Source organism: Trichechus manatus, unplaced genomic scaffold (assembly GCF_000243295.1).
Source record: "Trichechus manatus latirostris isolate Lorelei unplaced genomic scaffold, TriManLat1.0 scaffold00021, whole genome shotgun sequence".
NCBI lineage: Eukaryota > Metazoa > Chordata > Mammalia > Sirenia > Trichechidae > Trichechus > Trichechus manatus.
The window spans coordinates 8047454-8058953 of NW_004443957.1; the positions used below are offsets into that span (position 1 = coordinate 8047454).

At 49.3% G+C, this 11500-nt stretch overlaps 1 protein-coding gene across 1 annotated transcript in view; it reads left to right on the top strand.

Moving 5' to 3' along the window:
• CUNH1orf198 (chromosome unknown C1orf198 homolog) overlaps positions 1-10801 on the top strand; it is a 43107-nt gene extending 32306 nt beyond the window's left edge. Inside the window, exons 3-4 of the mRNA XM_004372818.2 lie at positions 3817-4314; positions 8267-10801. Of these exons, the coding sequence (XP_004372875.1) occupies positions 3817-4314; positions 8267-8323 (555 nt within the window). The 3' untranslated portion in view covers positions 8324-10801. The remainder of the gene's footprint in view (positions 1-3816; positions 4315-8266) is intronic.
• The last annotated feature ends 699 nt before the right edge of the window (positions 10802-11500 follow it).

Here is an 11500-nt window from a genome sequence, read left to right on the forward strand (position 1 = left end):
CTAAAAGGGTGTCTGGGGGCCATACTCTCGAGGTTTCTCCAGTCTCCTTTAGGCCAGTAAATCTGGTCTTTTTTTTTTTTGTGAGTTAAAGCTGAGGTACCTTTTAAACATCCTGGTAGGATTATCCATAGGTCTGGGGCTCACTGAGGAGCTCCTGGCTGGGGGCGAATCTGTGGCTCCCTGACATTGAATAATAACTGATAACTTTTCGGTAGAGTAAAAAGAAGCCTGGGGCTGCCCCCAGGTGGTAGGGAAGGAAGAGTGGTCAGTAGGGAGGAAATCCCAGGGGCCGTGTGGTGTCACAGAAGCAGAAAAGCATTAAGGTGTATTTTGAAACGGCAAAAGAAACATGAAGTGGGCATGGAGTCACTTTCATTCCGTCCTTGTGCTTCTGACTGGTCCCTGTGGTCTGTGCCACTGTAGACAGCCCCACAGGGCTGAAGGAGTTCTCTGGTGGGCTGCAGCCCCGGGGTGCGGTGTGTTCTCTCCAGACCCCCACCTGGCCCTGTTAGAGTCCGTTTTTGTTAGAGTTCCTGGGGTTCTTGGAGCTGAGTAAAACTGGGTCTCGGCAGGACAAAAGAGCCTTTCCGCCTCTTTTCCTGTCTTTCCGCTCCTCCCTTCCCAGCAGGCGTTTAGGAACACTCCGATGATGGGCCCTGCTCCTTCCTGGGTAAGGGGAGGCCGGCACAGGGCATGGGGATCAAAGAGGACTGTTCTTAAAAGGAGACTGTAGCCATATTTTATTTGTGAAATTAAAAACAATATATGCATGGGTGGAAAGACTTAGAAGCAAATATGCTAACACTTTTTCTTCTTGCATTCTTGTTTTCCTCATATCCACGCCCAAGCCACAGCAGCAGGTAGCTGCTTCTCTCAACATGGCCCTCTTCTAACCAGATCTCTGTTACCAGGAGGAGATGGAAGCCATCTGTCATTCTGTTTGAGGATGCCACGTCTAGCCGAGTTCAACAGTGGCCCCCAATCACTCTTGGAGCCACTGTGACTGCCTTCTCTCTCCAGCGTCGCTGCTCAGCCCGTTGCTGCCTTCCACGTAGACAAAATGTTCAGCCCCCGCTTCCAGAGGCTTCTAAGCAAAGAGAAATTGCTGATCCTAAAAAAGCCTGGGGTTTGATGAAGTGCTCAGTGCTAAGTGCCTCCCTTATCCTCCAATTTCCAGATCAAAGTCAAATCTGTTCTCAGAATGTTGGGGCTCCACCTCTGAGCTCTTTTTTTTAGCAATTTGCTTATGTAAAGAAACCATTGTCTGTCTGCCCACAGTCTCTGTATTCCTTTGTAGAATTTGGAGAGTATACAGACAGGTTCACTCAGACACAGTCCTTTAAAAATCACATTAGATCATTGAGATACTTATCAAAACCCTACTATGCGCAAAGGCCCTCAGCTGTTTAAATTGACATTGCATCTGGTGGCAGCTGGCCCTTACATACCAGTGATGCCCAGCATGGCTTCAGACCCATCCAGGGCCATTGGTGCAGCTGTCAGGCTTTGATTCAGGCCATCGGGTGGAAATCCCGACTCCAGATGTCCTGATGGACCAGTGACCCAGGGCACACCACTTCATCTGGCCAGACCTCCATCCTCATCCGCAGAATGCAGATAGTAACTAAGGGTCTGGCGCAGAGGCTGCACACGGGAACCCACATCTGTTTGTAACCACAGCAACTGGCAAAGCCAGATATCTTTCCTTGGGTTTTCTGTAACATTGAAGTTCCAGGCAGCCTGGGCTGTAATTTAAACTTGGAGTCGTTCGTGGCCTCACCATCTCGCCTTTGAGATGTGGAGGGAGCCCTCTAGCCATCACAGGAAGGATGGGCCTTAGGTCTGAGACTGCCAGAACGTGGCAGCTCTCCTGGGGCCTGCAGTTTTTACAGAAAAAGCAATATTTTTCGTGCTTGCCCTTACAAACATTTTGGCCCATTAGTTAGAATCCTGGAGGGGCGCTGTTGTTTGTAAAGACTTGACCACTTTTTAAAGTAAGAGAGCCATGTTTGGGTATACTGAGTTAACATACTTTTAGGTTGTTATGCCCAGTGATGGCATGGATGCATTGTGCTCTGATAGACAGCTGGTGGCATTAGAATCAGGGCAGCCCTTAGAAAGCAAATCTGCTCCCAGGAAGGGTTTAAACAGAAAGGTTTAAATCTTTTCTATTTTGATTTAGTAATATCACTTCTGGAAATCTTTCTGAAGAAATTAACCCAAAATAGAGGAGGGCTATTACACACGAAGATGTTTGTCATAACCTGAATTATAACGACAAAGAGTAGAAGCACTAAATTGTCTGATAACAAAAAGATTTTCAAGTAGATGGTGGGACAGCTGCTTAATGAAATATTTTGCAACCATTAAAAGCAATGGTTATATGGGGACGTTAGCTCAATTGGCATAACATAGGTTTTAAAGAAAATGTTATGCATCCTACCTTGGTGAGTAGCATCTGGGGTTTTAAAATCTTGTGAGTGGCCATCTAAGCTCTGTCTACTGGTCCTACCCCATCTGGAGCAAGGGAGAATGAAGAAAACAATAGACACAAAGGAAAGATTAGTCCAAAGGACTAATGGACCACAATTACCACAGCCTCCACCAGACTGAATCCAGTACAACTAGATGGTGCCCAGCTACCACCACCGACTACTCTGACATGGATCACAATAGAGGGTCCCAAACAGAGCTAGACATAAATATAGAACAAAGTTCTAACCCACAAAAAAAGACCAGACTTACTGGCCTGACAGAGACTGGAGAAACCCCAAGAGTACGGACCCTGGGCACTCTTTTAGCTCAGTAATGAAATCAGTCCTGAGGTTTACCCTTCAGCCAAAGATTAGATAGGCCTATAAAACAAACAATATCACATGTAGTTCAACCATATATACGAGACTAAATGGGGACACCAGCCCAGGGGCAAGGTCAAGAAGGCAGGAGGGGATGGGAAAGCTGGACAAATGGAAATGGGGAACCTGAGGTCGAGAAGGGAAGAGTGTTGACATGTTGCGGGGTTGGCAACCAATGTCACAAAGCAATATGTGTATTAATTGTTTAATGAGAAACTAATTTGCTCTGTAAACTTTCACCTAAAGCACAATAAAAAAAGAAAATTGTTATGAAGACTGTGCAGCAGCATGGATGGATGATGCTTAAGTGTCAAAGCAGTACCCCTGATAATATGCACAACAGAACTATAACTTCATAAAATATGCATGGAATCAGAAACCCATGTGAAATTGTGCACTACAGATTAGTAAATAAGCACAAGTAAGCCCGTGCATACCTTGCTTACTGGGTAATCCATCCCTGATTCTACTCTGACACACACGGAGTTGCCATGAGTTGGAGTAGACTGGGTGGCAACTGGTTTTCAGTGGCGTTATGTTGAGCTGCGAACCCAGCGTCCCCACTGTACTGCGTGAAAGAGGCAGGCATCCTTCCCTTCCTCCTCAGCTCTCTTAGGAAGGCGCTGAGGTCACCACGAGCAGACAGGTGAGCACACTCTGCCTGCCAAGTAGAGAGCCTTCGCTGTTGGTGTGGCTCGTGGGATCTGAGCTGGGACCTGGGGCTGGAAGGGCCTGGATACCCCAGCTTCACTGTGTTTCAGATATGTGGTGGCGGTTGTGAAACTCACCGCCAGGACGGAGTCGTTTCCAGCAAATGGAGAACAATAACCGGGATGATCTAAGTAGTGTCATTGCTGGTGCCACCTGCTGGGGTGGAGGTGTGTGAGCAGCAGGGCTCTCACAGCTGACTGTTTAAGGATTGCTGTCTTGTCTCTTCCCTCCCCTGCTCCCCCTTTGCCAGAGTCAGATGGAGTTCAGCATCTCCTCTTTGTCGGTCCAAGACCCAGGCAGCACCACGCAGGCCCTCAAGTCCTCCCAGGGCAGCAAGCCCCCTGGCCCAGATGCTCTGGGGCCCGTGCGGAAGGAGGAGGAGGCCACCTTCTGGAAGATCAATGCCGAGCGGTCCCGGGGTGAGGGGCCTGAGACAGAGTTCCAGTCGCTGACCCCCAGCCAGATCAAGTCTATGGAGAAGGGGGAGAAGGTCGTGCCTGTGTGCCATCGGCAGGAGCCTGCCCCGAAGGACAAGGAGACCCAGGCTGAGCGGCCCAGCGGCCCACGGCAGGAGCTGTGCGACCTCTCTGGCGTGTGGGCCGAGCGAGAGAGACCTCTGCTGATGCAGGTATCCGCCAGCCCACCTAGGGAGGCTGGCCCTGCTGAGCCCGAGGGGAAGCCGTCTGCCCCTGATGCCATCCAGGAGGACGCGGAGGATGTTCTGTTCTCAGAGCCCGTGCCTGCACAGGTGGGTGCCCTGGTGCGATGCTGCTCCAGGTCAGTGGCCCCTTCTTCTAGAGTGATGGAGGGCTCTCGGAGGCCGTCTTCCTCCTGCTTCCTCCTCCTCTTGCCTGCCTCCTCTTCAGAGTGTTTGTAGGGTCAGGAGAGCTGGGCTATTCGTCAGCACTGCCACTGGTAAATGTGCAGTGCAGCGGGTTACACGAGCTCGTCTTGACTTATTTGACTGCAAGGAGGAGGTTGCAGGAGGGCGTGTGAACAGGGACCTTGAGAAGAGAAAGCTGTCAGGTTGGTAGGTAGTTGGACACTTGCTCAACTGAAGGGGCCTGCGAGGCTGGCGGTGGTTTTGGGTGTGGAAGGGTCAGCAGTGTCCTGAGGTGATACAGAGGAAGCTGGTTGGATGCTCGTTTCCTACCCGGGAGGATAGGGGTCCTGGGAGGGACTCTGAGGCAGCAGTTCCTCCCGTTCGATGTAGAGGAAGCAAAGGAAAGGTCTGAGGATGTCTAGGAGGTCGCTGGGTGAGGTGGGGTGAGGAAGGAAGGAAGGGACTGTGCAGGGGGAAACATAGTGTAAGTGGCTTCCTTTAAAAATTTTTGCCCATCTTTTTGTGGGAATGGTGACCCTTGTCCTTTACTGGTTGGTTTGCGTATCTTAAAAAAAAAAAAAAAAAAAGACTCATAACGACCCCATAGGGTTTCCAAGGCTGTAAATCTTTACAGAAGCAGACAGCCACATCTTTCTCCCGAGGAGTCGCTGATGGTTTCGAACAGCCTGCCTTTAGGTTAGCCGTCAATCGCTTTAACCACTGCGTCACCAGGGCTCCTTTTGCATATGTTAAAAGGGTGAAAAAGCAAAGAGAGGACAAAACCATTGATTTAAATGAAACTACTGTTGGAGAGTTACAAAAAACAAACAAAAACTACAGCTAGACATTATGTTTTAGAGGGAGCCCTGGGTTTGAGTCAGCGTTGTGTAATCAACAGAGCAGTACATGTGGACATGGCGTGCGTGAGCGCCATTTCTGGGAGAAAAGCACAGGCTGTTCCTGCATCTGGAGGAAGCTGTAGACAGGCTCCACGCCTGCCCACCCTGGCAATGGCCACCTGGCAGCAGCTCCTGGCACAGCTCTGCTCCCCCTCACACATTGTGCCCCTGTCGAGAGAAACACCTGGTGCTGTCCATAACACTGGTGCTTTCTGGTCCCTCAGAGCTGTTCTGAAGGAGTCGGGGTGCTTGCTGATCCCCTGAGGGAAGGAGGGAGGGAGGGGATGAGAAGAGGCAAACCTGCTCACCAGATGAGGACGGCCGGAGGGAAGACGCAAGGGGTCTGGAGGCTGCAGCCCTCCCGTGTGCCCTGGCCTCCCATGCACCCTGGCCTCCCATGCACCCTGGCTTCCCGTGAGCCCTGGCCTCCTGTGTGCCCTGGCCTCCTGTGTGCCCTGGCCTCCTGTGAGCGCTGCCCAAAGGTGCTGGTCCTCAAAGGGTTGAGGGCCTAGCCATGTGGCCCCAGTGGAGCCAGCAGCTTTCCCCTGCTGCTCTCCTGCTGACCCCTGGAGAGTTCTTCTGAGGGTCTGCTCACCAGCAGAGCCTGCACCACGGCCCACTCATGTCACTGCTGCCTTCCCCAGGGTGCTGCTGGGGATTTGGGACCAGGATTAAGTGTGGACGTGAGGTCAGCTGTGAGCAGCTACTTGCTGCTTAGAACTCATCTCTGAGCTCAGATTACTTTGTGATAGGACTTGTACATTAACTTAAACAAGAATCTGAGAGGTAAGCTGTAGTCTGCATTTCACAGATGAGATAACTGAGGACCAAGTGCGGGGTTATAACCCAGCTGCCACCTAGAATAACAGTGAGGCCAAAATTCAGGGTTTGTAGCTGGTGGGCTGCCATGACGGGTCCGTGGGCCAAAGATGAATGAGGAGACACTGAGCAGCTCTTTGAAGTGGGGCGGGTACTTGCTGTGGGCGGGCCATGGGCACTTCCTACAGCAGAGGTGCCTGGGGGTGATGTCAGTGGGGGTGGCAGTCGGCTTCCAGGTGGGGAGGAGAGGTGCCTGAGCTTTGGGAGAGCAGATGGGGCAGAAGAAGGGTGTCTGGGCAGAGGACCGTATTGCCCAAGAAGGTTGCTTGCTGCAGTGTCAGTGACCTTTGTGGAAATGGCAGCTTGTTCTCACCTTGGCGGTCACTAGTAGAAGGACCCACAAAATGCAGCAGAACATTGCTTAGGAATGGCGAGTTGTGGTCTTGGGTGTGGGATGAGGTAGCAGCCAGACAAGAGACGTGGAGGAGGCATGATGGCTGGGCGGCTCCTGACTCATTTGTCCCGGCTTGGGGGCGGAGGACGGTGCAGAGGGATCGAAGAATGCACCTCTCCACACCAGCAGGCTGTGTGGAGGGCCTGTGTGTCCTGCTGATGAAGAACCCTAGGAGGTAGTAGGAGATTGATTGCAAGGAACTGACTTCCGTGATTATGGGATGTCTTAGTTGCCTAGTGCTGCCATAACAAAATACCACAAGTGAGTGGCTGTAAAGAACAGACATTTATTATCTCATAGTTCTGCAGGCTAGAAATCTGAATTCAGGGCATCAGCCATGTCCATTCCTTTGAGGACTCTGACAGAGCACCTGTCCCTGCCTCCCCCAGTGTCTGGTGGCTGCCAGTAGTCCTTGGCGTTGCTGTGCTGCTTGTAGCTGTATCCACATGTGTGATCTCTTGCGTGTGTGGTTCTGTTTCCGTGTCTGTCTCTCTGACTTCCATCATCCCCACCCTCTAAGGCAGTGCTTTGATGCCATCCTTCCCTGCCTCTCTGGTCCTTGCCCCCTCTCACATCTCCTGTTGTTACCTCTTACCCCGTAATCTTTTTGTCTCTCAGCTCTTCCTGACAAACATGCTTGGCACTCCTCTTCCCCAAACGGTCCTCTTTCTTTGACACTCTCGAGTTGAGTCGGCCTCTGAAGGAAGCATTTATATAAACCAGAAGGAGGAGCAGGAAAGTATGGGGGGGAGTGGAGAGCAGGTGAGAGCACATACAATTCCTTAAAGAAGAGATTGCTGAGAGCAAAGCGCAGAGTGAAATGCCATAGCACTTAAGAAACGGGAGATCAGGAGGAAAACCGCGAGTAGACACCATTGATTTTTCGTGTCTCAGCACGCTGTGCAAGAGCCGCAGGTGCAGCAAAACTTGAGCCAAGCTTCAGGGGTAAGTTGCTTAGTCCGTTCCAGGCCATTACCTCCACGTGAGCGTTTTTTCTTTGCCAGCCTCGTGGAGGATGTCGTGCCAAGGTTTCCTGGCTCCAGAGGACCACAGCCTACCAGACAAAGACTTGCTTGTGTTAGATGGAACGACTAGGGCATCTCAAACCTTAACCAGGCTGCTGAGCTATACACCGGGCGGCAGCTTGCGACAGCCCTTGTTCACCAAGGACCCCTTTAAATCAAGCCCTGTTTCCTTTAAGTGGGTTATCCTGTACCCTAAGATTGTTCCTGGTTTAGGGAAAGTCGCCTCAGATCCTTTTAACATAATCTGAAAGAAATAATAAGCTTTAAATCCTTTCCTTCAACTTTGCAAGTTCTTTTTTGTTACGTTGTGTGTGTGCGCGTGTTTGCTTTACATTAGAAAGAATACCTTTATGATTTGTTCTCTTATTTCACAGTGAATACATTTAAACTTGTCTCTGTCATTCACAAATAGAAAAACTGTCTTTCTCTCCTTTGCTCAATAGGCAGGTCTGCAGGCTGCTCGCAGACTTGCCTGGGGAGGGAGGGGAAGGTGTTGGATGCTGGCAGTGTGAGTTTATTTAATTTTCTGGTTCCAAGCACTGAGGTCCATTCAGGCCAGGGAGCCTCTGAGGCGGAAGCAGGCTGCTTCATTTGGGTCATTTTAAATGAGATGCTGTTTTTAGGTTACGCATAACGGGCAAAAGCTCCCTCCTTACTCTGCGTTTCTGTCTCTTCTGCAGGTCAGCTCCAGCAGTGTTGTCTTGAAGACGGGATTTGATTTTCTGGACAATTGGTAAAATGAGCTAGACAAGAAAAAAAAAGTAAAACCAAGAACCCCCAAATGTTTTCCAAAGTGGTATGGTGGTGAAGGATAAAAAGGCAACATTTTTGTTGTGTATTTCCCTGATTTCTGTACACTCTTTTCTTAATCATTGGGAAATTGTTAAATATGGTCTTTTCCTTTTTTGGTAAGACCAGATATATATGCCATTTTCAGTGATTTGATAACAGCAGTTTTACATTTGAAATTTTTAAAGACTGTTAGGAACTCAGTCAATATTGTAAATAAAACTCCTGTTCCCAGCTCCACCCAGTTTTCCCCCTCCTCAAAGAGAGAGTTTTCTCAACCATGTCAACAGAAATCATAAACATGATCTCCATCTCCTTCTCTTTTATCCCGCCTTTGATGGATGGGGTTAACTTTGATGGGGTGATTGATATCCTCAGCTATCATGACATCAACGTCCTGGCTGTGACCATGGAAGGATTTGCCCCCAACAATGCTCTCACCGATGCTGCACGTGTCCAGGCGTTCTCCTGCTGAAGCCACACTTTTCATATTGTGTGCCACTCGCCACCCTCACGGCATTTCTCAGATTCAGATGGTTGGCATGTGGTAAAGTTCCTCCTTAACCTGCCCTAATACATATTGAAACTGTTGACCATTGTTTAAAAAAAGTTGCATGTTTAAAAGTTTTGTATTAACTTTTCATTATTTTGTATCTAGATTTAGCAGCCACGGGGCTACCACTTTTCTTGTTTTATACCAATGTCCTTTTGGAAATTCTTTGTTACTTCTGTGACCTGTTGGTTATTCCCATACTGGGCATCGACAGGAGAAAGGGCCAATGGCACGCATTGCTAGAGGAAAGAGCTGGCTTCTGATGAGTTGGGTTTGAACCTTTCAGTGTGAGACTGGCAGGTGGAGGCAATGTCCTTCACAAGGACTGGTCAGCCTGCCCTGTGATGGATCCTCTTCCACCCTGACCACTACCAGAAGTGCAAAAGCAAGTGTCTGCATCGCTCAGTGGCATGCCCCTGGAGACCGGTGGTGTCAAAGTGAAGGTGTCCCTTGGAGCTGGACTTTGCCCCCCACTGTGTTCCTTGCTGCTCCGGTGACCTCTGACTTTGGCTGGAGACTCCAGGGCTGCCCAGTGGAGCAGGTGGACCATGTTCCGAGCAGGAGGGAGTGTGTCCTTCCCTCAGGAAGCTGCCTACTTGGTGTCCCCGACCATTGCACCTGAGCTGCATGGCGTGCAGGAGGTGCTGGGCAGAGCCATTGTCCCCAGTAGAGCATGACTTACACGTCTCCTTTCACTGTGTTCTCACCTGAAGCCTTAATTCCTTTGAGCCCTTGCCAGTGAGCGTTTGGTTTCAATACCACAGTGTGTTTTTTGTTTTTTAATGTTTTTCTGTGTCATAGGACCTTCTACAGTGATTTCCGGAATATTTTACTTGCTCCAAGGTCAAGCATATGGCAACTTTATTTTTTTCAAGGAAAGTTTCTGCCAAAGCTGTGGCTCAGCCAACTTTTGGGTTGGTTCCTGCCAATTGCTTTATGTCCCTTAACCTTGCTTGGCCCCTTGGGGACTCAGGTTTTACATTTCCTCTTTGGCGACTGACTATAATTTGGCAAATACAGGTTCTTTCTGTACTATTTGAGTATAGTTGATACATACAAGGGGCAGGGGGCTTCCCACATTGCGATGAGGGGAAGGGGCTTCGAATCCGAGCTGGAACCACACAAGCAGGATGCTTGCTTCCCTTTTGGGTTGCAGCCTCAGGGATGGGCTTGCAGCCTGCCCTGCCTTCTACTCTCAGCCTCGTGGGCAGCGAGGTATTACATGATCCATCTTAGAATTTGGGCTCTTTTTTTTTTTAAGATGTGTAGATGTGAGCTTATGTTCCTTGGGTGTTTTTGTAGCAGGGAAGAAAGGCTTATGTCCTTGGACAGTTGGTCCAAGATGATCTGTCTGTTCTCTTGGGAGATGATTTTCTTTCCAACTTTCTCATAAATTCCCTTCGAGTTCTCTTTGGAGCTTAGGGGGTGTAAGCATTGTTGAAAGCTTCTGCCATCTAGTACCATCTAGGGCCAGTGTCCACCAGTGTTTAGTTATCTTTCATAATATTTTTTAAAATTTCTTAATAGCAGAGCCTCCCAGGATTAAATGTAAAAATCAGAAAATGGGAAATCAGAGAGAGAGTTCTAAGCATTGTGTTGCTTTGCTCCAGTTTCGGAAGTAATGGAGGTACTGACATCCGAGAGGTAATGAAGGACTGGGGGTCTTGCTCCCAGGCTCTCCATCCCTCCTGACCTGCGGGATCTTCCTCCAAACCCTGGGCAGAGTCTAGGCAAAAGTAGTTTCTTTCCCCTTTCTCTTGGGGATCTATGTTCAGTGTGCCCAAGTAGAGGAAAATTAAGCTCTTACTTTGTCACTTTCTTTTCCGTGTATTAGAAGCTTATATTTGTTGAAAAAAAAAATACACACTTTTCAGCTGAAGCCTGTATGTAGTTTTGGAACCTGCCCTACCCCCAACCCACTCTTTGCACCTGAGATTCAGAGCACTGCTTTGGATGACTGCATGTTACAAAACCTCCCCAAGGAGATGAGAAACCAGTCTCTGTTCTTTCACCGGGGGACCCATCCCCTACCTCTGGGTCTCAGAGGTGGCCCTCATTCGGAGCAGCTATGGTCACCCTGCCCACCTCTGACCCTTGGATGTCAGAGCAGCTACCCCTAAGGTTGAATGCACCACCCTTTCTTTGATACACATTTTCAAAAACTATAAATTCTTACTGACAACTTGTAACTTGGTCATATTTTATATTAATAACCTTTAATAAAGCCATTTAAAATACGCTGGTTGTGTATATTTCAGGCTTCTGCTGGAATCAGGAAGCCTGGTGAGAACACATGAAAGAAAAAAAGGATTAATACTAGTTAAAGCTAGCTTGATACCTCTTCAGAAAGCCCATTTTACACTGTTTTGATGGAGGAGTCCCCTGGTAGGGAGTGGGGAGGCTCTGTCCTGGAGGACTTATGGACAGAAGGGGGCTTCTGTCCCGGAGGGCTTATAGACAGAAGGGGGCTCTGTCCCGGAGGGCTTATAGACAGAAGGGGGGCTCTGTCCCGGAGGGCTTATAGACAGAAGGGGGGCTCTGTCCTGGAGGGCTTATAGACAGAAGTGGGGCT